The 27532-nt window shown below is 41.9% G+C and overlaps 1 protein-coding gene across 4 annotated transcripts in view; it reads left to right on the forward strand.

The window, feature by feature from the left end:
• Positions 1 to 27532, forward strand: part of TLN2 (talin 2) — a 383471-nt gene that overhangs the window by 349888 nt on the left and 6051 nt on the right. For 3 of the 4 annotated variants that reach the window (XM_025211171.1, XM_025211172.1, XM_006029658.3), the window contains 5 exons: positions 8294 to 8399; positions 12702 to 12826; positions 19951 to 20076; positions 23676 to 23738; positions 23840 to 24022. In XM_025211171.1, the coding sequence (XP_025066956.1) occupies positions 8294 to 8399; positions 12702 to 12826; positions 19951 to 20076; positions 23676 to 23738; positions 23840 to 24022 (603 nt within the window). Of the gene's footprint in view, positions 1 to 8293; positions 8400 to 12078; positions 12219 to 12701; positions 12827 to 19950; positions 20077 to 23675; positions 23739 to 23839; positions 24023 to 27532 lie in introns of those variants that run through there. The other variant, XR_003095489.1, reaches the window with a different exon arrangement.

The raw sequence follows: 27532 nt of genomic DNA on the forward strand, positions 1-27532 counted from the left end.
CCCCCCGCACCCGCTCACAGCCCGCATGGGGCTGCCTGTGCCTGCTCAGGACAGTCCCGTGTGAGCTGCGAGTGGCTGCAGCAGGAAGCATGGGCCACAGGGCGGGCGAGGGGCCACACTTAGCACCAGCTCGTTACCTGCCAGTGAGCATGGGGTTGGGGCTGCACGCTGCCCCCCACCTGTACCACGGGGCTGGGGGGCACTGTGAGTGAGCAGGTGCACAGGGCCCACACTGGTATCCCAGGGCCAGGCACCAGCAGGGCCCAGAGCAGGGTGGCAGGAGTACAGGGTCCCGTCTGGCAGGGGCTCTATGAAGCCAGGCCAGCTCCCCACTCTACCTGCTGGGGCCGCCCCGGCTCCACAGAGCCCTGCCAGCCTGCACCCCGCTCTGGGTCCCACCAGTGCTGGCCCTGAGACATTGGTCCCAAGATGGTAACCAGGGGCAAGGCACCTGTCAAGGGGAGGGGCACCTGTCAAGGGGCGGGGCTACTCATACAGTCCTCGACAGCTTGTCAAAACTGGTTAAGCAGCCCTCCGCCCAAAATAATTGCCCACCCCTGGTCTAAGTGGACACTGTTCTGTCTGCCTGACCCAGTGAAATTAACCTCTCGGCATTAGCTAGCATACCACATGCCTAGGGTCCCTGGGGCTGGGGTCTGTGCTGTGGGAGATGGGAGGGAGGGGGAATACCTGCTTGAGCAGCCAGCAGCAAGGGAAGCTAGGTAGACCCTGCTGTGCCTTCAGTTTCCCCCCGGAGCCCTGGCTAGGGAGGAGAGGAGCGGGGCCAGCCTGTTCTTTGGGGAGAGCACAGCTTAGCCCAGTCCAGCTGCAAAGCATCTGGAATGCTGGGGGAGTCTGGTTTAACTTAAACCGGGAAGGGGTCTGGAACAGACATTGCAGAAACCGGTCTGACACAAATCAGTTAAGTCTGATACTACATTCAGCCAGGTTTATCTTAAACCAGTTTCAGCCATTTTGAAACTGGTTTATGTGCACTGATTATTGTTTCTTTGTTGATTTAATGAATGTATAGAACCCAGTGTGCAATAGGAACAAAAGTTTTTAAAAAATCTGTTTTCACGTTGATTTTGCAGCTGCCTCCCAGAAACTTCTGTTCAGTAGGTGGTTTGCTACACATTTAAGCAAGTTACCACAGGTCAAAAAAGTGCAAAACCAGGTTTAAATGATCATTGTATCATGTCCAGTTAAATTAAATTTATGACAGTGTGCTAAGAAAGTAGAAATAGAGGTACAATTGTGCTAAGGTTCATCACTAGCAAGAAAAATGGTGCAAGACAAATTAAACTTGTTAGACTTCATTACTGGAACTTTCAAAGCAGGGAATAATTTACATTTAGGAGTCTAGCATATTTTTAGCGCAGAAGTATAGGGCGGGGGAGGAGAGATCATTTGTTATATTTGATCCACTCCTGAGCATTGCTACATCTGTCTCAACATCATATATCATAACACAGAAAAGACTAATCAAATTGCACTAGTTTTTATTCCTTATCCTTTGCCTCGTCCCTTCCCCCTTCTATTTCACCTTTTTGGACAGTCTTCCTTCTCTCTAACATATCTGCCCAGGAAAAATTCCCCAAAAGTGCTAACTGGCTTTAAAAATTAACTCAAACCATATAGTAGAGAAGTTGTAGTGTTCCAAGGACACACACACACAATAAAATTAGAGAGAATATAGTTTATGCAAAGATTGCTATGTAACATCACCATTTTCATTGTTTTTACTGCTTTGCTTTTATATGTTCTTTTTGCAAAAAGCATTGCATTCCAGTACTGTGAAACAGACTCTGAACACCTTGGCACATGCAAGAAGGATCACTTTCAGAGGAGCTCTGTAATGGTTCATTCACTGCTTGTATGGCTAGCAGGGGTCAATGTAAGATCTTAAGATCTTCTCTGAGTAAACTGCCCCTAAAATTCTAACCGGTTGGAGTTGTAGCACAGAACAGGTGGAGACCACCTGCCTTTGCAGGGTTTGGGTTTGTTTGTTTGCTTATTTAATTGAACATTCACTTGATGTAGACAGATCTGTACTAAGTAGTACCCTGCCTCAAATCTGCTTTCTTTGATGATTACTGGAAAGTGAGTTTTTACTCTACAATAAGGTATTATAGCTTGTGACCAGCCCTCCACAGCTTGCTGCCTGCAGTAGGCACTGGATTGGCCACTGGGTACTGAAGAGCTAGTTTTCATAGAGCCAAATGGCTATCACAGAAGGAAATTGGCTAAGGGAATAGACAGGACACATTCCACACAGTCACTTTTCCTTTCAGTAAAGTTACTGCTTTACCTTGGATTAGAATGATTCTTCTATAATAAAGAGCTTAGTCCATCGGTTTGTCTGTCTGTAATGCTCTCGGAGCACTCTGATTGGTTAGTGAAACAACCAATTAGAGTGCAGAGCACCGCAATGATGGCAGGGATGCAGGGGATGGGTGTGGGGGGCAAAGCCAACAGCGCTGGCCTCACCCCCCTGCTCCGTCCCCACCATCATGGCGGTGCTCTGCCACCTCCAAGGAGCAGGGCCTGGGGGGCGAGGCCAGCGGCGCTGGAGGTGGCAGCAGCACAGGGTGCTGACAGAAAGGACAGCAGGGCAAGCTTGATGTCGTATATCTTGACTTCAAAAAAGCCTTCGATCTGGTATCCCATGATCACCTCTTGGCTAAACTGGCCAGTTGTGGCCTTTGGTCCACCACAATCCGCTGGCTGGGAAATTGGCTCCATGTTCGGACCCCGAGGGTGGTGGTTGACGGAAGTCAATCGTTATGGTGCCCTGTGACCAGTGGGGTCCCGCAAGGCTCTGTCCTTGGACCCATATTGTTCAACACCTTCATTAATGATATGGACACTGGAGTCAGAAGCGGACTGGCCAAGTTCACTGATGACACCAAACTTTGGGGCAAAGCATCCACACCTGAAGACAGGAGGGTGATCCAGGCTGACCTTGACAGGCTCAGCAAATGGGTAGATAAGAACCTGATGGTGTTTAACACCGAAAAATACAAGGTCCTCCACCTTGGGAGGAAAAACCTGCAGCATCCTTATAGGTTCGGCAGTGCTACGCTGGCTAGTACTACAGAAGAAAGAGACTTGGGGGTCAGGATTGACCACAAGATGAACATGAGCCTGCAGTGCAATGCTGCAGCTAGTAAAGCAACCAAAACGCTGGCTTGCATCCATAGATGCTTCTCAAGCAAATCCCGGGACGTCGTTCTCCCCTTGTACTCGGCCTTGGTGAGGCTGCAGCTGGAGTACTGCATCCAGTTTTGGGCTCCACAATTCAAAAAGGATGTGGAGAAACTTGAGAGAGTCCAGAGAAGAGCCACGCGCATGATCAGAGGTCAGGAAAACAGACCTTACGACGAGAGGCTGAGATCTATGAGGCTCTTCAGCCTGGAAAAGCGCAGGCTCAGGGGTGATCTGATGGCCACCTATAAGTTTATCAGGGGTGACCATCAGTATCTGGGGGAATGTTTGTTCACTAGAGCGCCGCAAGGGATGACGAGGTCAAACGGTAATAAACTACTGCAAGACCATTTCAGGCTGGACATAAGGAAGAATTTCTTTACTGTCTGAGCCCCCAAGGTCTGGAATAGCCTGCCGTCGGAGGTGGTTCAAGCACCTACATTGAACACCTTCAAGAGTAAATTGGATGCTTATCTTGCTGGAATCCTATGGCCCCAGCTGACTTCCTGCCCTTCGGGCGGGGGGCTGGACTTGATGATCTTCCGAGGTCCCTTCCAGCCCTAATGTCTATGAAATCCCCTCTCCCCCTGCTCCTGGGAGGCGGTGGCAGCGCAGGATGGTGGCTGGTGGGGCTCCATCCCTACCTGCCCCCACTTCCCCCCTCCCATCATTCTTGACAGGCAGTTTGCTAGTTTACTACATAATAGAGCTCTGTGCCTTGTGTCCACTCCACTTTTATTACCTAGTAAATGTGTCATGTCCCTATTCTTAGTATTAATCGGTACCTCTTGAGAAGGTCAAAGACTGAACTACTTACTTGTTCCTTCAGATGGCCTCTCCATGTGGGTCTTGAGGCAGACTGGCATGTATGAATCCTCCACTGTTATTTTTGTGCTGTATCTCTACTATGACAAATACAGGACTCCAGCCTTCAATACCTGTTGTGAGTGCTAAATTAACTTAGAAAAAGGTAGCTTGAAAACATATTTGCACCCACTCATTTAATTGCACCTTGTTGCCATCTTCAGGGGTAGAACTGATGTCACAATCTGTTTCTGCAGCAGAAAACACAGTGCTGTGCTGCAGTCAGGATCACGCTATATGTATTTTTGGAAATTTCAGCTGTGTGGGAAGGTTAGCTCTAAAAGATACAATGCTAGTCTGCTGTGTTGAAGGAGTCTCAAATAGACAAGCTGTGGTTATAATCACCATTGTTGCCAAAGGTATTCATTTTGTTAATATTGCAGCAGCTTGCTTAGCTATTGAAGATTCATGTACTTATATTTACTATGGAAACAGGACTCTTCAACCTTAGGCACTTTGAAAGTCCATAATTCATGTGATAGTTAAATACAACCTGGATGTCTCCGTCTTAGTAATTAGTGAAGAAATGCACTTCATTTCTACATTTGGTGTGCTGGTTTGTTTTTTTACTGCATAACTAGCCAGTGTTACAGAAATCATTTGCTAGGGGGAAAGTGGAGTATGTCTAGGTATCAACATTATATTGGGAGTTTCTCATACCTCTGAGCTAATGAAGCAAAGAAGATGTGCACTGTCAAATTTCCTTTAAATACTTATTAGTGGGTTTTATAAGGGCATTGTCAATGCAAAGATGCCCCACATCAGAGCCATTGCTTTTCAAAGTCCTCATAATCTGTACTGTCTAGGGACTTCTCCAGTCTCCTAGAAACATTCACTTTTTTGTACCACCTGGAAGTATAGTAGATGCTTCACTGAGCAAGCAGAAGGTATGATCATTGCCTCAAGTAACTTTGGAAGACTGACTGGACTGACATTGAAATTACAATGCTATCTATTGATGAAGAACTGAAATGAACACTGAGTCTCAGTGTTTCAGATGCAGCACTATCTCTAATATGAACAATTACTCCTGCTTTGCTTTGAAAAGCACATTTTCTTACACAGTCAAGATTTTCTCTGAAACAGTGATATAATTTGAGACAAGAGAAGTCCTTTAGTTACCACTTGTATCCTTTTCCAGTGTGAAGTGAGAAGATCACTAGATCATGCTCAGGACATGGATAATTAATTAGTCAGTGCCTAGCATGCTATAAGTGTGACACTAAGAGGCCTCACTTCCACTAGTAAAACTTACAATCTTATCTCCTATTAAGTCAGGATGGATTCCAAAAGAACACTTACGAGTAAAAGTTACCATAGCGTTTTTCCTCTCAGTCCTAAAAGGTTCACTTGCTTTTTCCTGCAAATTCATTCCACAGTTCTTGGGTTCCAGTACTGAATTCTTTTTCCAAATAACTTATAGAATAGTAGTGTTGAAAGGGACTTTTAGGCCAGGTACAGACAACATACTTTTACCAGTGTAAGTGATTAGAAACCAGTCTATATCTCTCTATATCTCTAACAGAACAGAAGTTCAACATCCAAAACCAGTCTATGCCTGTAACAGAACAGAAGTTTGGCATGCATAGACTGATTTAAAAATGGCAGAATGTGGTCTAAGATTGGCCCTCCTCCTCCCATCCCCCAAGGGTGAATGTGTGTTCTGTTCACTACTGATCTGAACTATGCCACTTAAAGTAAACCACATAACTTAGATTCTTCCTTGGGCCTGTACTTAGCTCTAGAGGTCATCTGGTCCTATCTCCTGCTTTGAATGCAAGATCATCCCTGACTAAACCATCCTGGTCAAGTGTCTGTCTCACCTGCTCTTAAAAATGCCCAAGAGTGGAGATCCCACAACCTCACTATATATCCTGTTTCAGTGCTTAACCACCTGCATAGTGAGAAAGTTCCATAATATTCAACATATATTTCCCCTGCTGCAGTTTGAGACCTGCTCCTAGTTCTATAGTCTGTGTCCATCCTCCATATAACAACCCTTCAGGTATTTGAAGACTGTTATAAAAAAATACGCCCCTCCCAGTCTTCTAGGCTAGGGACAAACATTTAAAAAGCCCAAGTCTGAATCGATTCAATCATTGCAGGTTAGTCTGACCTGCAGAGATTGAACTGATTTGCAAGTGGATAGATATTCATGTTTGATTCAGGAAATTCAGGCATATGCCTGCAATGGCTCAGGCTAGAGGGTGGGGGGTGCTAGAGTGAGCCCTCCCTTCCTTTCTGGGATGCTGAGCTGAAGGGGGGCATGGTCAGGCCCCTTAGAGAGGGGTTTAAGCCTCAACCCTAGCCTCCACAGTCCCCAGCCAGGGTGTCTGGAGGGAGTAGGGGAAGCAGCCCTAACCAGGCTTTTCCCCTGCTTGACACTCAAGGGGCAGGGAGTGTTGCCAGCCCCCAGTTAGCACTCTGAGGCAAGTGTGGGGAGGGGAGAGGGAGGACTGCTTGTTTGGACTGCATGCATCTGTTGATGGTACTGAGGTTTTTGATCTCCATCTCCCTGCTTCTTACTGTCTGCAGCAAACTGACAGCACTCACAGGTCCCACGCATTGCAAACCAGGTCATTTCTCACGCTTCTCTCTGTCCCCTGTTGAACACTGACAGATTGTGGACTTTGAAGCAAGCCAGCAGGGAGCTTATCAGAATACCAAGCTTTATCAACCCATCAAGGAAACAAAAGCCCCTCTCTCATTAGTTCAAACTCTTCTTGAATGGCTTTTTGCAAGGCATTTGCAAGGAAAAACGGAGGGATATTACCAGCTGACCTGCTGATTTATTCCAAAAAGCCTTATGCAGACACTGTTCTGTCTGCCTTTATTCCAGTCAAATTGGAGACACACAGAGACACCTCTCAGCATTAGCTAGCATGGGGATGGTGTGACTGTGACCAGATGCTGGCTGGGCACTATGCTGCTGGGGTCTGTGCTGTGGGAGAGGGAGGGGAACGGGGATCCCTCCTTGATCAGTGAGTGGCATTGGGGGGTTGGGTGGCAGGGGAGGGAGTCAGACAGATGCTGCTGTGCTCCTGCCAGGCAGACGGCAGCTACAGTCTCCACCTCCTTCTGAGCCAGCCAGAGCTCTGACTAAGGAGGGGAGGGGTGTGCCAGCCCTGCTCTCTGGAGCAGACAGCCCAGCCCCGGGCTGAAAAGCATATTGGGATGCTGAGGGACTCTGATTTAACTCGAACCAGGAAGGGGTCTGGGACAGAAGTTCCATAAACCAGTTTGACCCAAATCAGTTAAGTCTGATACTACATTCAGCCAGGTTTATCTTAAACCAGTTTTGGCCATTTTGAAACTGGTTTATGTGCCATGAACTTAGGTTTAGTTACAGGTTTAAACCAGTTTCTGATCACTTAAACTGGTTTATATGCCACTTGTGTCCCTAGCCCTACAGACTAAACAATCTTAGATCTTTTAGCCCTCCCTTACAAGTTTTGTTTTCCAGGCTTATAATCATTTTTGTTGCTTTCTGATGGACTCTTTCTAATTTGTCCACATCTTCGTTGAAGTCTGGGGCCCAAAACTGAATGCAGTACTCTGGATACTGGAGTACTTAATTCTTTTTTACCTGCTTATAACTTCTGCTAGCCATTATAGTAAAAATTAGTGTCATTTTCCCAAACCTTGCTTTCTGATGTGATTCTTGTTTTGCTGTTCTTTTTTATCTCCCAGTGTATCTGTCTGCTGCACTGCTGAGGTAATGGGTAGTGTAGTGTTAAAAGATTATTCAGCAGACCAAAAGGAAAAGAGAAAGATTGGATGCTGGTGAATCTTTGTAACAAGGATAATTGGAAGAACAATTACAGTAGTGGTAGTTGAAAACATTATTTTTTCATTCTTGCTGTACGTTTCCAAAATGAAAATATGGAATGATGTCTTTACCTTATTTACCCTTTAATTAGGGAAAATGTTCTTTATTAATAATATTGAAGCAGTTGCACGTGTGTCAGGTTTGAGGACCTCCATACATAACTTCATAATATCAGGCAGTATTATTTTTCTGGTATAGATGATATAGCTTACACAATCTAACAGCTATTTAGATTGGACTTTTATTTTAAAAGTCGGGTTTTCCTGTAGACTCTTTTCCTTAGCCTTACATTAGACTTTCACATATGTGCACATGCAGCACTTGTACAGAATTTGAGCTTGAATTCTCTGCAGAATTGAATCCTGTAATTTATAATTAATTTGTATCTTATAGATTCTTCAGAAACCAACCCCAGAGCTGAAGCATCAGTTGGCTGCCTTCTCAAAACGGGTTGCTGGTGCTGTTACAGAGCTTATCCAATCAGCAGAAGCAATGAAAGGTGAGTCTTGACAACATGTGCATCCCAGAGGCATCAAGAGACATAAATATTACCTACATTTTTTCATAATTTGGTTTTAGTATTTAAAAATCTTGCCCTTCGCCAAGCCCTAAATCTCCTGATGGAGCTTAAGTTCAAACCATTTTCCATTGAGCTCCTATTCTTCAGCACTGGATTGTATAATGGTCACAAGTATTATCAACACCAGCAAATAACCCTGCATAATAATTCTTTAACATAAGCTGAAACCTGGTGCTCTTGGACCTCAGGGAACTGCAGTCGGATCCAGTGATGGGACAAGACCGCCAGAGTCTGTATTTGTCCCCTCAAAACACGGTGTTTTCTCAGAGCTAATAGACATCTTGGTAAAGATCTTATCCAGAGGGCACCATGAAATGTTTTAGTGAGAGACTATTCCTGTAATGAAGCATAGGAAGCTAGGAATTAACAAAGGTACAGCACTCCCAGAACAGTTCCACTGTGCATGACCTGCTGATGCTCCCATTCTGATGATGGTTCCCTTTTAGAGGCGAAGAAACCTTTCAAACCCATGCAGCTACAGTATGTGGTCTGCAAAAATCTGTCACGTATTTCTCTAATATCTTTTCTATGGCTCCCTAGAAGCTTTCCCTTTCATGAAATCAGTCACAAGTTATGTGTGAACTATTCAGAAGGCACAAAAACAGAAAACAAAGTACAATTCAAGTCCCAACAATCTATCAGTAGGATGGCAATTGGTCCTTCTCATTAGAGTTCACATCCACTCTCCCATGTTAATGCTAACACTGTGTCCAGAGCATGCGTAACCCTAACATATGGACCCTTCAGCAACCCATGACTGTTTTAAGACTGACAAGTCAGTGGTGAATCAAAGAAATAAAAGGAAATTAAGGTTTGAATGAGAGAGAGAAATTGCAGCAAAAATGCAGTGGGTTTTTTTGGAGGATGTGATCCATATGTGTGTGTGTGTGTGTGTGTGAGAAAACATTGTATATAAAGCATATTTAATTGTTTAGACTGGCTTCTTATATTGCATTTATGTGTCATGGAAGAATAACAGTATTTAAAATGCTTATCACTTAATTGAATTTACAACTGATTTTACTGTCTAAATGTTCATGCAGCAATGTGGACACACTCCTAAGACCATAACTCTCACTAAATTAGTATAGTAAATAAGGTGAATGAGATTCTGGGGGAGGAATTATAAATCCATGGAAAATTGCTTATTAAGATGGGGAGATATTACTCTATAATTGATACAGTAAATTTTGGTACAAAACGTATTGAAAATTCTAGTTCAACAAACATTTCTGTAACTGACAAATAGGCACAGAAATATTCTGATATTATGGCCAACAGATTATTCCATTAGTTCAATTCAGTTGCAAAGGTGTAGTCAATTCTTGTCAGTAAACAGTATCTAATCTATACTTGTGTGGTTACCCTGTCCTAAGTCTGACATTTAATTGTTCTAATTTTTGTTTAATCCTTTACAGATATTCATAAGCTGCAAAGGACCATTATAATAGTCTGATCTGGCCTGCTGTATTATACAGGTCACAGAGCTTCCATTTATAAATTCTTGTTTCCATTATAAGCATAAGAAAAGGTCCAATCTTGAAAATGTCCAGGGATGGACAATCTTCCCAAAACTTTGGAGTTGTTCCAATGGTTTCTCATATTTACTTTTGTAAACTTACACCTTATTTCTACATTGAAGAGAGCTTTTTGTTAAGATTCTGTTCTGAAGACATAGTTATCCTTTCCCTTTCTTTTTTAAGCTGAACAAACCCTAGGAGCTCCATCAATGTGAGCCACATCTTCTAGTCTTTTAATAATTCTTGTGACTCTTCTTTGAAGCCTTTACAATTTTTCAGTAGGCTTTTTGAATTGTGGACACCAGAACTGGATACAGCACTTAGTGGTCATTCTGATGCAGAATGCAAATGTAATAAAACCATCCCCACTCCTGCTTGAGATTCCTTTTTTGTATATCCAAGGATTACTTTATGCCTTTTGGACACAGTTGTGCTGGGAACTTCTGTTTAGCTGATTATTCACCATGACCTCAAGTTCTTTTTCAGAGTTGCTGCTTCCCAAGAGAGTTCCCCATCCAATAAATAAGGCCAGCATTCTTTGTTCCCACATGTATGACTTTACATATGGTCATACTCAGACACAAATTATCAGCTTTCACCCAGCTTGCCATGCAGTCTAGATTGCACTGTATAGGTGAACGGTCCTCCACATTATCTATCACTCCATCAATCTTTGTCTCCTTTGTGTACTCTGTTACTATTTTAAGTGGTTTTTCCCCAGGTTGTAATAAAAATGTAAAATAGTGTAAAGTTAAGAAACAATTTCTAGAGGACATAACTAGGAAGAAGCATGTTCAGTGATGATCGTCTATTTACGACTATATTTTGTGACATCAGCCAATTTATAATTCATTTATCTTGTGCCATTTTGATTTTGCATTATTTTAAAATGTCATATGGCAGCAAGACCAATGCCTTACAGAAGCTACGAAGTTAGTTTGACAACATGCGTTTTCAGTAAATCCACGTTGACTGACATTCATTTCTTGCTCCCTTTTAATTCTTTATTAACTGAGTCATATATCAGCTGTTCTATTATTTTGCTCACAATCAGTGTTACACTGAAAGGCCTATTATCCTTGCATTGTCCAATTTATTATTTTAAATGTTGGCACAACATTGGCTTTCTCCCAGTATTCTGGTGTTCCAAGGCTTATTGAAAATCATCATTTGTGGTCTGGAATACTCCTCTTCCAAAACTCTCAGAAGCAAATTATTTGAACCTGCAGATTTAACTTTATTAGCTGCTACTTAACATCCTTGTGAGTTAGAAGGAGAAGTATTTTATCATCATCATATGACATAACTTCTTTTTTCACAAACAGAACTAAAATATGTATTGAACACTGCTGTCTTTTCAGTTGGCTTTATACCGTCTCCACTTACTAATAAGCCAATACTATTGTTAGAGTTCTTCATGTTCTAATATGCTTTTTGAAAACCTTTGCCTTCTTGTCCTGAGCTCTAATAGAAAGTGATTTCTCTGTGTCCTTTTGCTTATCTTAGCAATTTTCTGCACTTCCTCACTTTTGATTCATGTTTATTAGTATCAGCTTTACTTTTTCCCTTAATTCAATTTTTATTCCTGATTTTTTTCTTCTCAGTCAGGCTTCTGCATTTTTCTGTTTCAGATTATGGTGTTTTGAGCATTTGAGATTAATATTTCTAAGAAGTTTCCAATTAGCAATAATATTTTTATGTTTACGTTCTTTTTCTCAGCCAGTTAATCTAATTGTTTTCAGCTTTGGCTATTTCAGAACTGGCCATTTTAAAGACCCAGAGTTTATCAGTACTACTGGTCTGACCTTTTTTTCTGTTTTCACACAACAAATATGATTAAGTTGTCATTCCCTGTATATAACGTAACGCTATTTTTTCATTCTTTGATCGGTTCCTAATGATCCATCAAAATGAGTCTAATCCTCTATGTTGCATGCAATACTTTCTAATTTAAGAAGTTGTCCTTTAACACTCAGAAAAAATTGAGGATGTGTTAGTGTAGGCAGCATGAGACTTCCAGCACGTCACCCAGAATGAGGTCACATTAGTAATGCAGATTTTTTTCTCCTACACATTAGAGAGAGGTGCTCACGGAGCAGGATGACTTGCTCTCAACTGCAATTTGGTGGTTCATAGCAGATACCAGATAGTAGTCCACTTTGTGCTTCATCTGTGAGGACATTGATCTACAAGAATGGAAAATATTTTCTTCAGATTGGTCAGTGACTCAGAAATAAGTAATACCGTTTTTGACAGAAGTGCACCACTCAACCTTTCCTAAACAAGCTATTTCCTCTAATTTTAACATTCCAGTCATGCAGAACTTCCCACTGGGGAAAGTACACTAGAGCCTTTTCTAGTAACATCCATGATTACACATGGTTGGTAGCCAGGATAATTCAACTCCCATTGGGCATGATGTTTGAAGCTACTGTTAAGAGCTGTTTTTGCCTTTTATAAGTTTTTAATAAGTTACTTTTATAATAGAATATTGCTGCTCAGTGCTGTTACCGTTCTGTCACAGTTTTTGCAGTCAGCACCTTAAATTATAGTATTTATGCCATTATGGTATTAAAATGAGCTCTCCATATTGCACACACTGTGTATGTGACACTTAGTCTTGAAGTGTTACAGTGAATTAGCTCAAAAAGGCTGCTAAGAATGCCATTGAAATTATTGTCTTTCCCTGTATTAATTTCAGGCACAGAGTGGGTGGATCCAGAGGACCCGACTGTCATTGCTGAGACAGAGCTGCTGGGGGCTGCAGCATCAATTGAAGCTGCAGCAAAGAAGTTAGAGCAGCTGAAACCAAGGGCCAAGCCAAAGGTGAGTATCAATCTTGCACATTTTTTTTTGAAGGAAACACAGTAGAAATGCAAATAAATAGGGCATTGCACTATTGCTGCTGTTTAAAATATTGGGATGAACAATCAGTCTTTACATCATTCTCAGCAGATGTCAGATGAAAAAACTGACAAGCACATTGGGTTTGACTTAAGGCACCAAGATGATTATTAAAGGAAACTTGATGGCTCTTTCAAGTGGTGGGTTTGAGAGCAGTAGACTTGAAAATGTAAGGAAAGGAAAGGAAATTTCTAGGAATAGAACTTTTTATTACGTTTAAGAAACCTTTATTGCCAGTTCATTCACTTTTTTGTTTACAAAAGATTTTTCCTCAAAATGGCTTTTGACACATTCTCTGATACCTGAGTGTTTGTGCATTGTTCTGTGGGAAGGTTCTGGCTGAAAGTTTGGGGAAAGGTAGAGGGAAGAAATAGGCTGGTATTCAGTCTTTTATAAGTAGATCTCATAGTTTTTGACTGATGGCAAAATGAGACCTCCTTTCAAACTCTGTTTAACGTTAAATGCCCATTTCTGTAACTTGACAAGGTCCACCACGAATATGTTAATAGTCTCATATATTTCAGATATATTCCTGAGTATATGAAGTGAAAGAGAATTAACCATTTGCGTATGTGGCAAAGAGGGAATAGATGGTTATTACTGTCACCTGAAGCAGTGTGCACAGTTCAGGGCACTGGACCTCATGGTATTGTTACACTTTACAGAGCAGAAGACTTGACAGGTGATGGAATAAATCATTGTATGAGCTAGAACTGGACCTTTTTTGATCAAAATTATGCTGTGGTTTTGTAATTAACTTCAGTAAGCAACTCCCCGTTTGTGTCTTGTACTCAGTGGCTTCCTAGATTTAGTTCTAAATAAAACAAATGAAGTCTTTAAAAAAAACTGGGTTGTTAAGAACGTCCACTGTCAGAGCGCTGTGTTCAGCGTGGCATGGGATTTTTCAGCCTCTTAGGAGCCTAAACATTAAATGGATGCCCTGGGTTGCCTCACTAGGTGAGCAGTGGTTGTCTTCTTTTGGGATACTCTTTTATTTCAGTAATAAGAATAAATAAGCGCATGAAAAGCAGTGCTTTTCTTTGTTCTACATTTTTTGTAACTGGTACATTCATTTTTTTACAAAAGAAGATGGTCCTTTGTAATGAGATTCTATAGAGCAGAGGATACAGGCTGATTGTGAGGATAGGATGAGTCCTTTATCACATTTTCTACACAATCACTGCACAATAGCATCTCTGAGTTGCCTAGTAACCTTGAAACAGTTCTCCTGCTAACATCTAAACCACTTCAGTGGTCATTGTCATATTACAATGAATACAAATGCTACATCTGCTCCTCATTTAACATGTTAATTTGAGTATCCAGTCTGCCTGTGCTTTATTGTTTTGTTTCTTTGTCATTTTGTGGAAAGCATATTCATAGTTTTTAACTCTTTGGGGGATAAAACTTCTCTCCCTTATAATTCAGTTTGTTCCCTTTCACAAAACTGTAATACAGGTGAAAGGTGTTGGAATGACCACACTAGATAGTTCAGTTCACAGTTCATCCAAAAAGCAGCAAAAACATGGGCAACATCCGTATGAATTTCTCAGTGCTATCCCAATGGTATATTTAAATTCAGATCAGCAGATATTACCTTCAGTGGAGAGAATGTTTTAGGTACTTCCATTTCTAAAGTTTCAGTCTTTTTGGCTTCTTTGTCTACAAGGCATCTCTGTCCCTTAAATCTGGTTATGGGCAGTGTTAGGATGTGGAGGACACCCAAACCCATGGTCCTGATTTTAGACTGATAGCATCAGTTTTCTTATGCAAACTGTCCTGAATACAGATACTTAGAAATATCTGGAGTGGATCAGACCAGTGGTCCATCCAGCAGCATTGCATCTCTGACAGTAATCACTGCCTGCAAGAGAAAGTGCAAGAAAAACTGGGATATGTCATTAAAGTATCCTGCCTGCAGGGAAAGTTTCTTCTTCATTTCTGTTAAGTTAATAGTTTTGTTTATGCCTTGAAGTACAGTAGTTTAGATAACTTCCAAAACTCTGATGGAGTTTAGGGGAAGTTTTTGTCTAGTTTTAATCCTCCCAGTTCTAACACTGTCTGCATTCCAGTTTTTATTAACTTAATCATGAAGATGAAACAGTAAAACCCAAAGGACTTTTATTATTTGTATGTGAGTTTCCATTTCTGGTTCCTTTTTTGATTCAATCTTTTAATTCTGTTCTCTATATCTTATTATTGTGTTCCCCATCATATACCCAAAGAAATGTGCCCTCTCCTACATTGAGCAGGATAGAATAGGGCAGTTGCTTTCCAATTTAGGAGAATAATTCATACTCCAGAGAACATTCTCTGGTAATGCATTGATCTTTACACTACTGTTCACATGTTATTGTGCAATATTCATTCTTTCTGAGTTGAATCACAGGGATGCAGTTACAGAGCAGACTGAACCTGGCACCTTTTAAAGGTTATTTCCTTCACGAATAAAATGCTTCTTAGATGGTCAGATTATTAACCCAGTGCCCAAGTGATGTTTAAGTAGTATTTGTCCTGTTTTTGAGCACATGTTTTTGTGAGTATTTTGAGGAAGATTCTCCAAAGTATCCTTTGATACGCTACTTCCTCCTTCAAGTAACACAAGCCCTCCTAATATTCTATTTGTAATGTTCAAGGGAGAAAAATTGATCTGCTAAACTGTTCATTAAGCAAGTTATGCTTCCTTTGCAGCATAATTATGCATTTATACTGACTGTGGAGTTTTACTGGTGGGTTTATTGTCTTTTTGTATCAGGTCCCATCCTTTCCTGTTACAATATATAACAATGTCCTTGTTGCATAAAAATAACACTTGGTACAAAGAAACTGCCCAAAATACTTCTTAAAAAAGAAAAATTGTTTATTTCATAAATGAAAAAAATGTTTAACCCTTGGAAAAAATAACTGTAGAGAAATGATGCTGTGGGTTAGGTACATTAGTAGGTAGCATTGGTGTATGTACACTGTATTACTATCTGTACACTTTTGATGCCTCCAGACAGGCATTTGCCTTCAAACCCAAGGACGAGGGGTTGTGTCATTAGTAGTTGATAACAGTTCCCTGCCAATAGCCTTCAGCAATTTTGTCCTCTTTTTCCCCCAAGATGAATCAAACCTGGATGCCTTTTCTGCAGGACTCTGTGTGATATGTTTGATATATTAGGTTGTTATTTAATCCAACTATATATCAAACATATTCCTACAGTGTCCTGCCCTGTCTCCGGGGGTTTATAAAGTAGTAAAAGGCAATATGAAGGAATACATTAAATCACAAGTAGGTTTAGAAGACATCCTGCAGATTCTTACTCTAATCTGATTTTAAACATATGCAGTAAAGTGCTCCAATCAGCAAACTTGCTTTTGGGGAAATTTGTAAGTTGGGTAGGATATTTTCTAATGGACAGCAGCCATACAAGTACTGAACCTCACAGGAATGGTTATTGTGTGTTACATGGTGCTGTGCAGTATCTTCTCCCTTTTCCTTTTTCTGTATGAAATAGAAGCTGCAAGGTGCTTCAAAAGGAATATGGTTTGTCTTCCAGGATAACTTATAATGCTTGGCAATGAGTTTGTGGGTCATTCATTCTGCTACTGATCCTAACTTTATTCGTGCTGCCCATTGGTATTTGAAGGATCTTGTAGGAAACTGGTTAAAAGTACAAAAATATCTGTATCTAATTTAAAGAAAAAAAGATAATGCAATCAACACTTGGTAGGAGGCATTTTTCTTACAGCATTTTCTGGCTGGCCCATTAATGTGTCTGGTTTGTTTGGGTTTTTTTGCTTGTAACCTCACGTTGCAGTTTCTCTATACCTATACCTATTCACAGTTAGTAGTAACATCAAAGTTTATGATGACTTTAATTAACATAAGTATGTGGAAATAAAGATCTTGATCTTGTGGGTTTTGGGGTTTTTTTTTGGGGGGGGGGGGGTTGTTATCCCATTCTCATTAACTTAATTTCTAAAGTAATCTAAATTGCCATCTCAAGGGACTAAAAGGTAGAATTTTCTACCATGGTACACATAATGTACCATTACACATGATTTTATGTTCACAGAAGTTGAGAATTGCCGTAATTTGAGAGCAGCATTGATGAATGTGAACCAAAACAATTCATGACATGCTCCTCCAAGTAACAGAAATGGGTAGAAAAATAGTTCTTAAGTCTGTTTTGCTGCACTATCTTCAAGTATTGTGTAGTAAACAGTGTGGACATCTCATTCCAAGATACCTATTTCAAAACATGCTACAGGGTATATGAAAACAGACACATGCCGCCTTCTGTGCGCAGCAGGAGAAGCGCCCATGTCAGCCATTGTCATCTATTCTGAGCATGTCTCAAGCCCCCATATGTGCCTGGCTTCAAAGTGTGAAAGGCCAAAGAAACCCAAGACCAACCCATAGAGGAGGAATGGGCAGAGGAGAAGACAGAAGCTCTGAAGTGCTATTTAGGCCTAATTGAATATTTACCTTTAAAAATGTTTAACTAAATCTGATTTTCCATAGAAAAATCTGTACTTTCTATAGAAATGTTTTGCTCTCCTTCCCCCCGCAAAAAACAAACAAACACCACAAAACTGAGTTTTCAGCTGATGAAAAATGTGCAGGTTCAGTTTTATAAACATCAAGATTTTCTGCAGAAAATCTTAGTGAAAATATATTTTAAAATAATGTTGTTAGATGCGGAGGGGAAGAAAACATTTTTCAAATAGCTCTAATCGTAATAGTCCACTTACCTGGTAACTCATGTGTAGCACTAACTTAAATAGTTTCACTGTAGCCTTTGCATTGATGCAAGCTCTGATTTCCCTGCAGTCCCTTCAAGCTGGATATTTTTACCTGCATGTATATGCACAAATTCAGCACATGCAGCTATTTTTCTTCCCTGTCTTTGGGCCGGAGCTCAGCAGCTCAGGAAGTGTGTTAAGTATGTTGAGAAAGTACTGATATGATTTTAAGGATATTTCTAATACAGCAAGTAAATTGCAGTCTGGAAAAACTTCTAGACACAGATACTGAAATTAATAGATCAAAGTCATAACAGTGAGTACTTTATTAGGCTTTATGAACAAATAAAATCCTTCATAAAAAAACTACTTAGTGATTTGCTTACTGATTTAGGAGAGAGCCTATCTTACATCATTCATTTAAAAGATAGTACATACTATTTGCATTGTGTGGAGTAATTCTTGACTTACAGTTGCCTTTGCTAGTATGGAAGTAAGCTCCTCAATTTTAACCTGACAATATTCTTTAATTTCTTAAAGAAGTTAAAACTGTGATATATTGGGGAAACTGAGACAAAGAAGAAGACACAAATTCCAGCAGAAATCATAAGAGAACTGGTTATCACAGTGAACTGTTAATTTCCAGTTTGTTTACCTTCTTCCCTGCCATAAACATGTCCTTTACAATTTGGCAAGTGCTCTTCCACTGCAAAATGCCAGATTTGTGCCGTTCCAAAATGACAGAACAAAATGTTAAGTAATTATCATTAAGTAATTATCTGCTTCTTAACAAATATTGCCATATGAATGTGTCACTTCTCACTCAGGAGGACAAGGTTCCTACTCAAAGGATCTTAAAATCTTAATTAGCTTCAACATAAACAGGGTTCAGACACAAGAGGGGATACACCACCAGAAACAAATCTATTTTGAAAGACAATAAATTTCTGACATTTAATGACAATAAATGACATCTAAGGCATTACTGGAAAGATGTCTTTAACTCCCGTTGTCACTAGTAGAATTGTGCATTACAGACCAAAATATTTTCCTAAATTCTGTTTCATCAGCTGTTAATTCATTGTCTTGTCTGGATAGACAGTTATTTTTAATATATGTAGATGTCGAGACAAATATGTCCAGTGTTTTAACTGCTTCCCCAGAGTCTGCCATGTTCCCAACAATACAAGAAGAACTGGATAATTTTGTCTGTTAGCTCAAAAATCTGTTTAGCTTAGAGGTGGGGAAAAGCCTGTCTCCCTCAAGGATTCCTGTTAGTGTATGCATCACAGCATGCCTACGTTATCTTACTCTTTGTACTGCATTGGAGTCCATTTGGTGCGTTTTGGTCAGAGTCAGTTTTAAAAGAATAGACCCTGTGTCAACAATGACATTTGTGATTTAATTGTTCAGAAGCTAGTATATCTCAGTTGGGGCAGATTGATATAATTTTCTGTATACATTTAAATGATGTTATTAGCCCTTCTTTTAACTTTTATACATTTGTATGTCCATCTTTAGAAAACCATGACATTTGCAGAGCAATATTGACTGTTTTGGGTCAATATTTTTCCACTTTCACACAGTAGAAGCATTATTAGCAGCAATTAATCTTTTTGTTCAGTACATGCTTGTTAAAACTTCTGTTTTGATGCTTGAAGTGTTGTCCCCAAACCGCCCTGTGGCATCTCATAACTCCTAAGAGGACTGAATTCAACTACTGTCCCAATACTACTCTTAGAGAACTTGATGACACTTGGAAAGACTAATTAAATGAGTGGGAATACTTCATATATATGTTCTGCTTTTCATTAGAGATACACAAAGGAACATTGTTTTGTAAACCATAAAACTTTGTTAATGTAATGTTCTGTAGCAATCAAAGGAAACAAACTACTTTTCATGCTACAAAGATAATACTGTATATGATAGCAACAAGTCCATTTCAGGCTATTTCTTAATATACATTTCTGAATATAGTTTTGAATATTTTTAAGATACTCAGGAAATCAATGACTTTGCCTGAAATGTTTTGTATTTTCTGTTTAAATAAAATATGTCACTTTTAATTTTACACTAAAGTTGACTCACCAGAGCAATATTACTTTCCAGTTAAGTTAACAGTTTGTTATACTGTTGCCTTCTAACCTAGAACACAGGAAAGTCCTTCCTGGAGTACCAGTATTGAAGTGTTTCTTCTTTCTCTCTGCGACTGGGTTAAAAAAATGCAGTTTGAGGCCATAAAATACATCCTGGGGGATGAAGAGAAACCACTGCTCTGAATTGTGTGTGACACTGTTCTTTTTTGGTTATAGCAAGCAGATGAAACTCTGGATTTTGAAGAACAGATCCTGGAAGCAGCTAAATCCATTGCAGCTGCTACCAGTGCCCTCGTCAAGTCAGCCTCAGCAGCCCAGAGGGAGCTGGTGGCACAGGGAAAGGTGGGTAAACAGGATAATTAAGATAGGAACAAAAGAAAAACCTTTAAATTGAAAAGCACAGAATTTTCCAGTGTAAGAATAGTATGGAAGGAGATCTGGGATCACTAATCAAAATGTAAATCATGCCAGAAGTTATTGAATCGCATGGCCCTACATTGGTTTAAAAATCTGTTTGTTTAAACCTAGTAAACATAATCAGGTATTTGGCTTTCAGATGTCTCAGCTGTTTCTTATTAAGAAGAGCATTTCATGTAAAGGAGGGCAATGATTAAGGCTAGTAATGTATAGTCCCATAGGACATTCTGGGATTTAAAAAGAAACATCATAGTAAGCAATAAGGTTCTGGACTAAATTAGCAAAGCACCTCAACTAATTGTGCCTTTAGGATTTGTTGTGCGATTCAGCTGGGACACGTGTGTGCATGTAAATGAATTGCATGCAAAGGGACATATTGCCAGGACAACCAAAGAAGTGCTTACAAAATGTCTCTTATCTGTCCATTTGGTCTTGTCAGCATCAAGCATCAAGTGCTTTTTAGTTCATTTCCATTTCTCCTTTTTATGCAATTTGCATAATTTGAAAAGAACTTAAAATCTCAGTAGCATCCAGATCTGCAGCTTTCAAGAAGAGTTTGTTGTTTTCAATTTATTGTTTCAAATTATATTAAAATATTTATTCTGAGCAGGCTGTGCCATTCAGCCATGTCACAAAAGAACCGTTCTGTTTTATTCATCTGTGGTTCCTCAGGAACTTGTGTTTGGTTCCAGTGTGATCACAAAGCAGTTGTTTGGGAACAGTAACAAAGATCTACTATAGCGATAGTTATTGAACTTTTTAAAAAATACAAAACACTGTGGGCTCATCTACATGAGACTTTTATTGCAGAGCTGCCTAATTAGCTCTACAGTAAAGTCTCAACGTCTACATGTGCAGCCCTATTAGGCCACAGGAACCTGATTAACTCTGCTGCAGGTTAGTACTTGTAAATACAAGTACTATCCTGCAGCAGAGTTTTTTACTGTGCAGCAATGCACATGTAGATGCCCGGGGCTAGATGGGGCATGAGGGTACTTCAGTGCAGGGCTGACTGCCAGCTAGCCCTGAACTGGAGCACCTTCATGCCACAGCGGCCCCTCTGCAGCATGTTGAGCCAGGTCGGAGCAGCCTCGGTCTCCCTGCCAGCTCAGGCTGCTCCGATCCAGCTCGACATGCTGCTATTCTGGGCACACATGTAAACGCAGTGCCCGGGAGTAATAAACTCTAGTGTGATGCATGCCAGAGTTTATTCGTTCACATTAATTTCACGTGTGGATGTGCCCAGTATTAACAAATAGTGATTGAAATTTGGCAGTCAGTATAGTCAGGGAATTAAATTTTTTACTTACCTTATTGGTTCACTTAGATTATCGCACCCTTTGCCTTTATCTAATACAGCTTGTTCACATCAGGTTACACTATGGAAGTATCTTTTCTTTTCTGTTCTCACAACCACTGCTAAAGAGAAATAGAACTTAACCTGGTGTGAGCCCTTAATATTCACAATAAATTTAGGCTTCTTGTGCCTGCTTCCTTGGACACACTTCTGTCATATACTTTTGAGACTGAGGGTAGCATATGCTTATGCCATATTCCATCATAGCTCAGAAAAATTGCTTTAAGTACTCTAATCTCTCTAATACAGGAAAGCCATTGCTTGCATTCTAATATCAGTATACTTGTCAAATTTTGCCATATTGGCAAAATTATTCTGTTAGTTAAAATGAGAAGACATTTTTTTGTTTTGGCCTTGGCTTTCCCATATGGACAAGTTAAATCTAACGACCTGGAATTTAATTGGTGAGTGGCTTTTAGTAGTAGATTGCCTGTTGGCAAGATCAGCTAGGTTGATCCAAGAAATCAGCTAGGTTGATCCAGAGCTGTTTAAGGTAGAGATGAAATAGAAGCAAAATTTTGTCTCTGAATACCCAAGTGTTTTGATCACATATCTGGAGTTATCGTTACAAAAGAATTTCTTTCATTTTTTTAGCTTTCATAATTGCTGAGGGTAACTGGGAAATCAGATCCCTAAAGACTCAAAAACCAAAGGACAAGTGAAAAGACATTATTTTTCCAATCATCTCATTCACGATACATGAATTCATGAGGCAGCTGTACTAAGATCAGGACACAGTAATTCTTAGTGCTATACAAATGTACAGGAAAGCGTGTTCTCTGCCTCAAATTTATAACCTAGCATCATCTGTCAAGAGCTGCAGAACTCATAAGAACTTTGTTTTTTGTGCATGGTGGCAGTTAAGTAATGTAGCATAATGCTGGAAGTGAAAAATATTCAGTAGCACTTCAGCAGTGGAATGAATGGTAGGTATGTGTGATGTACAAGGGAATACATTATTTTAAATGAATAGTAATTCCCAGCCTCCTCCAGCAACTGTTGATCAAGCTAAATCCTCAGCTGCACCAGTCATTCCCTTCTTTGGGTTTCTCTAAATTTATTCAAGACTGGAGGTCCCGAAGCATATTGGCAAGCTAGATCATGACTAAGGTGAGACTAACAGTGGAAGTCCTCTTATTTCCATGATGGAAACTCATCATTAAGTGATACAGTATCTTTGTATTAGCACAAATCTGGGACCTGATGACTTCTTCTATTAGCATGGAAAATGTAAGTCAGAAATTGTCTTCTGGCTTTTAAGATCCCATGGTGCTATAAAGCAGGATCATATACAGGACTGTGCCAGGGGCAGGGGCAAATCGAGGTGACTGCCCCAGGCCCCATGCTTTGGGGTGGAGCAGTGGCAGCATGGAGCAGGGCAGAGCAGCAGCGGTGTGCCACTCACACTCCCCACCCCCACTACTGCCAGTGCCGCCACCGCTGATAGCTTCTTCGGGTCTGGGATTGGAGCAGGGGCAGAGCCCCACGTGGGCTGATTTGCCCCAGGCCCCGCACCCTGCTCGGGTCACCTCTTGCTGTGAGCCTTGTGAGGTATGGGTCTGGCACTGAGTGGTGCACCCCTGTGGCTGAGAGCCTCCCAGTCAATGAGACTCCCAGCCACAGGGGATCACCACCTGCTGCCAGCCCCACAGCTGACAAGGCTTGCAGTAGTGGCAGTGCTGTTAGTGGGGAGCTTGCAGCGAGAGAATGCTGCCCACCCTGTGAACCTCGTAAGGTGAAGGACTTGCAGTGGAGGTAGTGTTGGGAACACTGCCGCTGCTGTGAGCAGGGCTGTCCCTAGGGGGGCATGAATTGGGGCAACTGCCCTTTGCGGGACCCTGTAGAGCTGGGCAGAGCAGCGGTGGTGCAGAGCTGGGCGGAGCAGCAGCGCATCCAGACACTCACTACCCCTCCTCCCACTGCTGCCGCCGCTGATGGCAACGGTAGCTTCTTCGAGTCTGGGATCAGAGCAGGAGCGGGGCCCCGCATGGGCTGATTTGCCCTGGGCCCCACACCCTGCTCAGGTCAGCTCTGATCATATACATGTAGTTAGACATCTATCTGTTTTCATTTTCAGAGAATTTATTGTCTTTGACTGAATCTAAAACAAAGTAGAACAATTACATTTTATGTTTTACTTTAAGCTAGTTTTGAATTATTTTTCCAGGTTGGAGCAATCCCTGCAAATGCAGCTGATGATGGACAGTGGTCTCAGGGACTTATTTCTGCTGTGAGTAATTTCCCTTTTTTCATGCTCTTTAAGGTTTTAAACCAACCAGAATCTTCTGCAAAAAAATAATATCCAACTAAAATATACTCCTTTGCTCCTAGGCTCGGATGGTGGCAGCTGCAACCAGTAATCTGTGTGAAGCAGCTAATGCTTCAGTACAAGGTCATGCTAGTGAGGAGAAACTCATCTCATCTGCCAAACAAGTGGCAGCCTCTACAGCTCAGTTGCTTGTGGCTTGTAAGGTGAAGGCTGATCAAGACTCTGAGGCCATGAGGAGGTTACAGGTAAGGGTGCTTTTAACTGACATAATTCATGCTTATGTAGCAGAGTAACCCAGCTAGCATCTTTTGAATGAATCTCAGAAATCAGTAAGAAACTGCCTAACAATCACATCTGAGTTTTATCTTCCCCAGTAGTGGAACTGGTTGTGCTTACCAAGGATGCAGCATTTGTACATTGTTTTCTGATCACTGGCCATCATGTTAAAGATGGATGAACCCTAAAAATGATGTGTAGAGTAGCCTGTCCCAAGCACCTGTGTAGGTAGGATATCACAACGTGACAGAATTCCACTGTGATTTCAACAGAGAATCTCAAGCTAACAGTGCTGCACCCAAGATCAAATTGCAGTCAAACACTGTATTAGCTTCTGTTAGAAGTAGCATTTAGATTTAATGTAACTGGAAGATATGGGTGTGTAGGGAGGGGATTGGATAGCAGGTTTATTGTAGGCATTTGGACAGCTCTTTCTGTATAGTTGCCTTGGCTGTTGTCAGTGTATATTTAGCCAGACATCCTGATTTTGCAAACACTTGTATACATTATTGACTTTATTTGCATGAGTACTCATATTATGCTCAGTGACCTTAAATACATGCTAAAGTTTGCAGCACAAAGGATCAGTTTTCCTTTCGTTCTCTACAGTGGTGACATGTAGGGGGTGCACGTTCACCCTCTGAGAGCACTGGTGAACCCCTGACAGCAGCGGTCCCAGGCAGGGGGGGCAGGTGAAACTGCTAGTGTTCCCCATGAGAGTGCTGGCTGGGGAGTGCACCAGGAGAAGCGCCCCCCCCGCAGCCGACCCAGAAGTGCCAGCAGCACACCTGGCTGATCCTTCCCCCCGCCCCTCCCCCCGCGGGCCTGTGGGATCAGCTGCCCCCATCACTGACTGTCTGCTGTGGGGGCAAGTGCCCCCTGACTCAGCAGGCACCAGTCCGCCCATGGTTCTCTGTGAGTTTCATGTTGAGGATCTACAATTAAACCATGATCACCTTACAAGTGACTTTTACCTTTTGACTGTCAGCCCTGCAGTTTCATCCTGGTTTCTAACAGCTGCCCGTAGGTACTGGTTACAGACCTTCACCAGGAGAAGAGGTTCTGCAGCTAAATTGTATCTTTGATAGCAATGTGATCCCCCTTTTTTCACTACTTTCTAGGGATTTCACTGATTAGGACTGAGTAAATTGTCAGTGTGAAAGGAGGATAATATCAAGTTCACCCTCGTAGCTGTCGTGGCTTAAAGTTTAGCAGGACTAAAACCTAGCAAACTTATTTTAGTTACTGAAGTCAACAAGCATGAGTTTGTTGACTCCTCTCTGGGTGAGAGGAGTCTGCTTTAAGCTCATTTTTCAAATCACACCTGTGATTTAAATTTTGAGGCAGATGTAGGATGTCTAACCCAAACAGAAAACAGTAGCATGTTAATGTTATCATTAGGAAAGGGAGGGAGCTCAGATACATTTGTGAGTTGATGAGAAACTCATGAGCTGGGTTTGTCCTGGGTTGTGAAAAGGTATCAGTAACTAAAGGACCACTCCATGTGTAACTTGTGCTTTTAGTATGTAAGTGGCAAGATGGGAGAATAATAGAAACAGAACACTGGTGCTGATCGTGACCTGCCAGACCAATAAGGAATAACTGGGTATTGGATCATCCTAGCCAAATTTGATTGAATCCACATCCTGTACACAAAAGTGGGAGCCTGAGCCCACTGAAAGATAGTTGTGTCGGTGTTGTTTAGCAAACCTTTTGCCTGGGCCCAGGCTGAACAGAGGAAGGAAAAGCAGTTTGCTCTTGAAAATTATGCTCTCTAGTAGAGTAAAAGTACTTGGTGAACATGTCAGAATTTTGCACTGGTGGCTTTCGCAAACACCTGTGTGTTTCTGCTAGCTGTGCCTCCAGCACATTTTTCATGGAGCTTCGATCAGTAGAGTGAATGTGTAAGTCAGGAGGTATTGGCTTCCTCCTTTGCACCCACACAGATGCACACTCCTTTGGAGAAGGAGTTTGAGCAGTTTCTTGCAAATGCAGCTTTGGAATGAACTGCAGTGAGGAGCCTGATGCAAAACATGTGTAGTTTGGGCCCTGTGTGAGAGGTGCTGTAGCCCCTGCGGGAGGGGCTGGGACCCTGCAGACAGGGCAGTCCATGTACTGGGGGGAGGGTCACTGTGCCCTGTGGGGCACAGGGGACCCACCCCTCCTAAGCAGCCCCAGCCACACAGTCCCCACACACTGCATCCCCCCACATCCCTCCACACCCACTCCCCACCTGATCAGTCCCTCTCTCTTGCTCTCTCTCTCATTGTAATTGTGGAAGAACGTGGATTTTGGGGTACTTTAAAAAGTAATTTTGGGATACTGCTTCAGCAGTCCATTTGGCATAAGGGGTAGTGTCCCCAGATGCTAATTGCTCAGGCGCCAAAAGCTCCTGAGGACAAATAGCCCTGAGCTGCTGGCCAGGGCAGGTTTTTATACTGCTGGCTCTAGCTTCCCTTGGCTGCAGATCTGGGAGGAGCTAAGCAGGGTTATTTTGCCCCAAGTGGCACAGTTTGCCCCACACCAAAGTTCATGTCTGGGCACATGCGCTGAGGCAAAAAGCCCTGGCTCAAAGTTGCACTCCGTTTGAGCTGCTGCAAGCTTATGTGCCTGTATGTGTGGACGCGCCCCTTGAGTTAAAAAAGCTGGAGAACCAATACTCTACATCTGTCCAGTTCAATGCTCTACCTCTAACATGCACCCCTGCCCCTGTCAGAGACATGATACTGGGCTAGGTAGTTTCATAATTTCATAGTTGGTAGGGTCGGAAGGGACCTGAGCAGATCATCAAGTCCAAACCCCTGCCATGGCAGGAAAAAGTTCTGGGGTCAAACAGCCCCAGCAAGGTGTTCATCTAACCTCCTCTTAAAGACCCCCAGGTTAGGAGCCAGCACCACTTCTCTTGAAGTTGGTTCCAGCTCCTAGCTGCCCTGACAGTGAAGTAGCGCCTCCTGATGTCTAGTCTGAATCTACCCTCTGCCAGCTTGTGACCGTTATTTCTTGTCACTCCTGGTCATGCTCGGGGGAACAGGGACTCTCCCAAAGCCTGCTGGTCCCGCCTGACTAGTTTGTAAACGGCCACTAGATCCCCTCTCAGCCTTCTCTTGTGGAGGCTGAACAGGTTCAGGTCCCTTAACCTCCCCTCATAGTGCCTGCCCTGCTGACCCCTGATCTTGCGAGTGGCCCTCCTCTGGACCCTCTCCATGTTGTCCGTAGCCCTCCTGAAGTGTGGCAGCCAGAACTGGATGCAGTACTCCAACTGTGGCCTGACCAGTGCCGCATAGAGGGGGAGGATCACCTCTTCGGACCTACTTGTGATGCATCTGTGAATGCATGACAAGGTGTGGTTGGCCTTCCTGACCGTGTCCCCACACTGTCGGACCATGTTCATTTTGGCATCAGTAATGACTCCAAGATCCTTTTCTGCCTCTGCACTGACGAGAAGGGAGTTCCCCAGCCTGTAGGTATGCTGCTGGTTC

This window comes from Alligator sinensis, unplaced genomic scaffold (genome assembly GCF_000455745.1).
Source record: "Alligator sinensis unplaced genomic scaffold, ASM45574v1 scaffold291_1, whole genome shotgun sequence".
Classification (NCBI taxonomy): domain Eukaryota; kingdom Metazoa; phylum Chordata; order Crocodylia; family Alligatoridae; genus Alligator; species Alligator sinensis.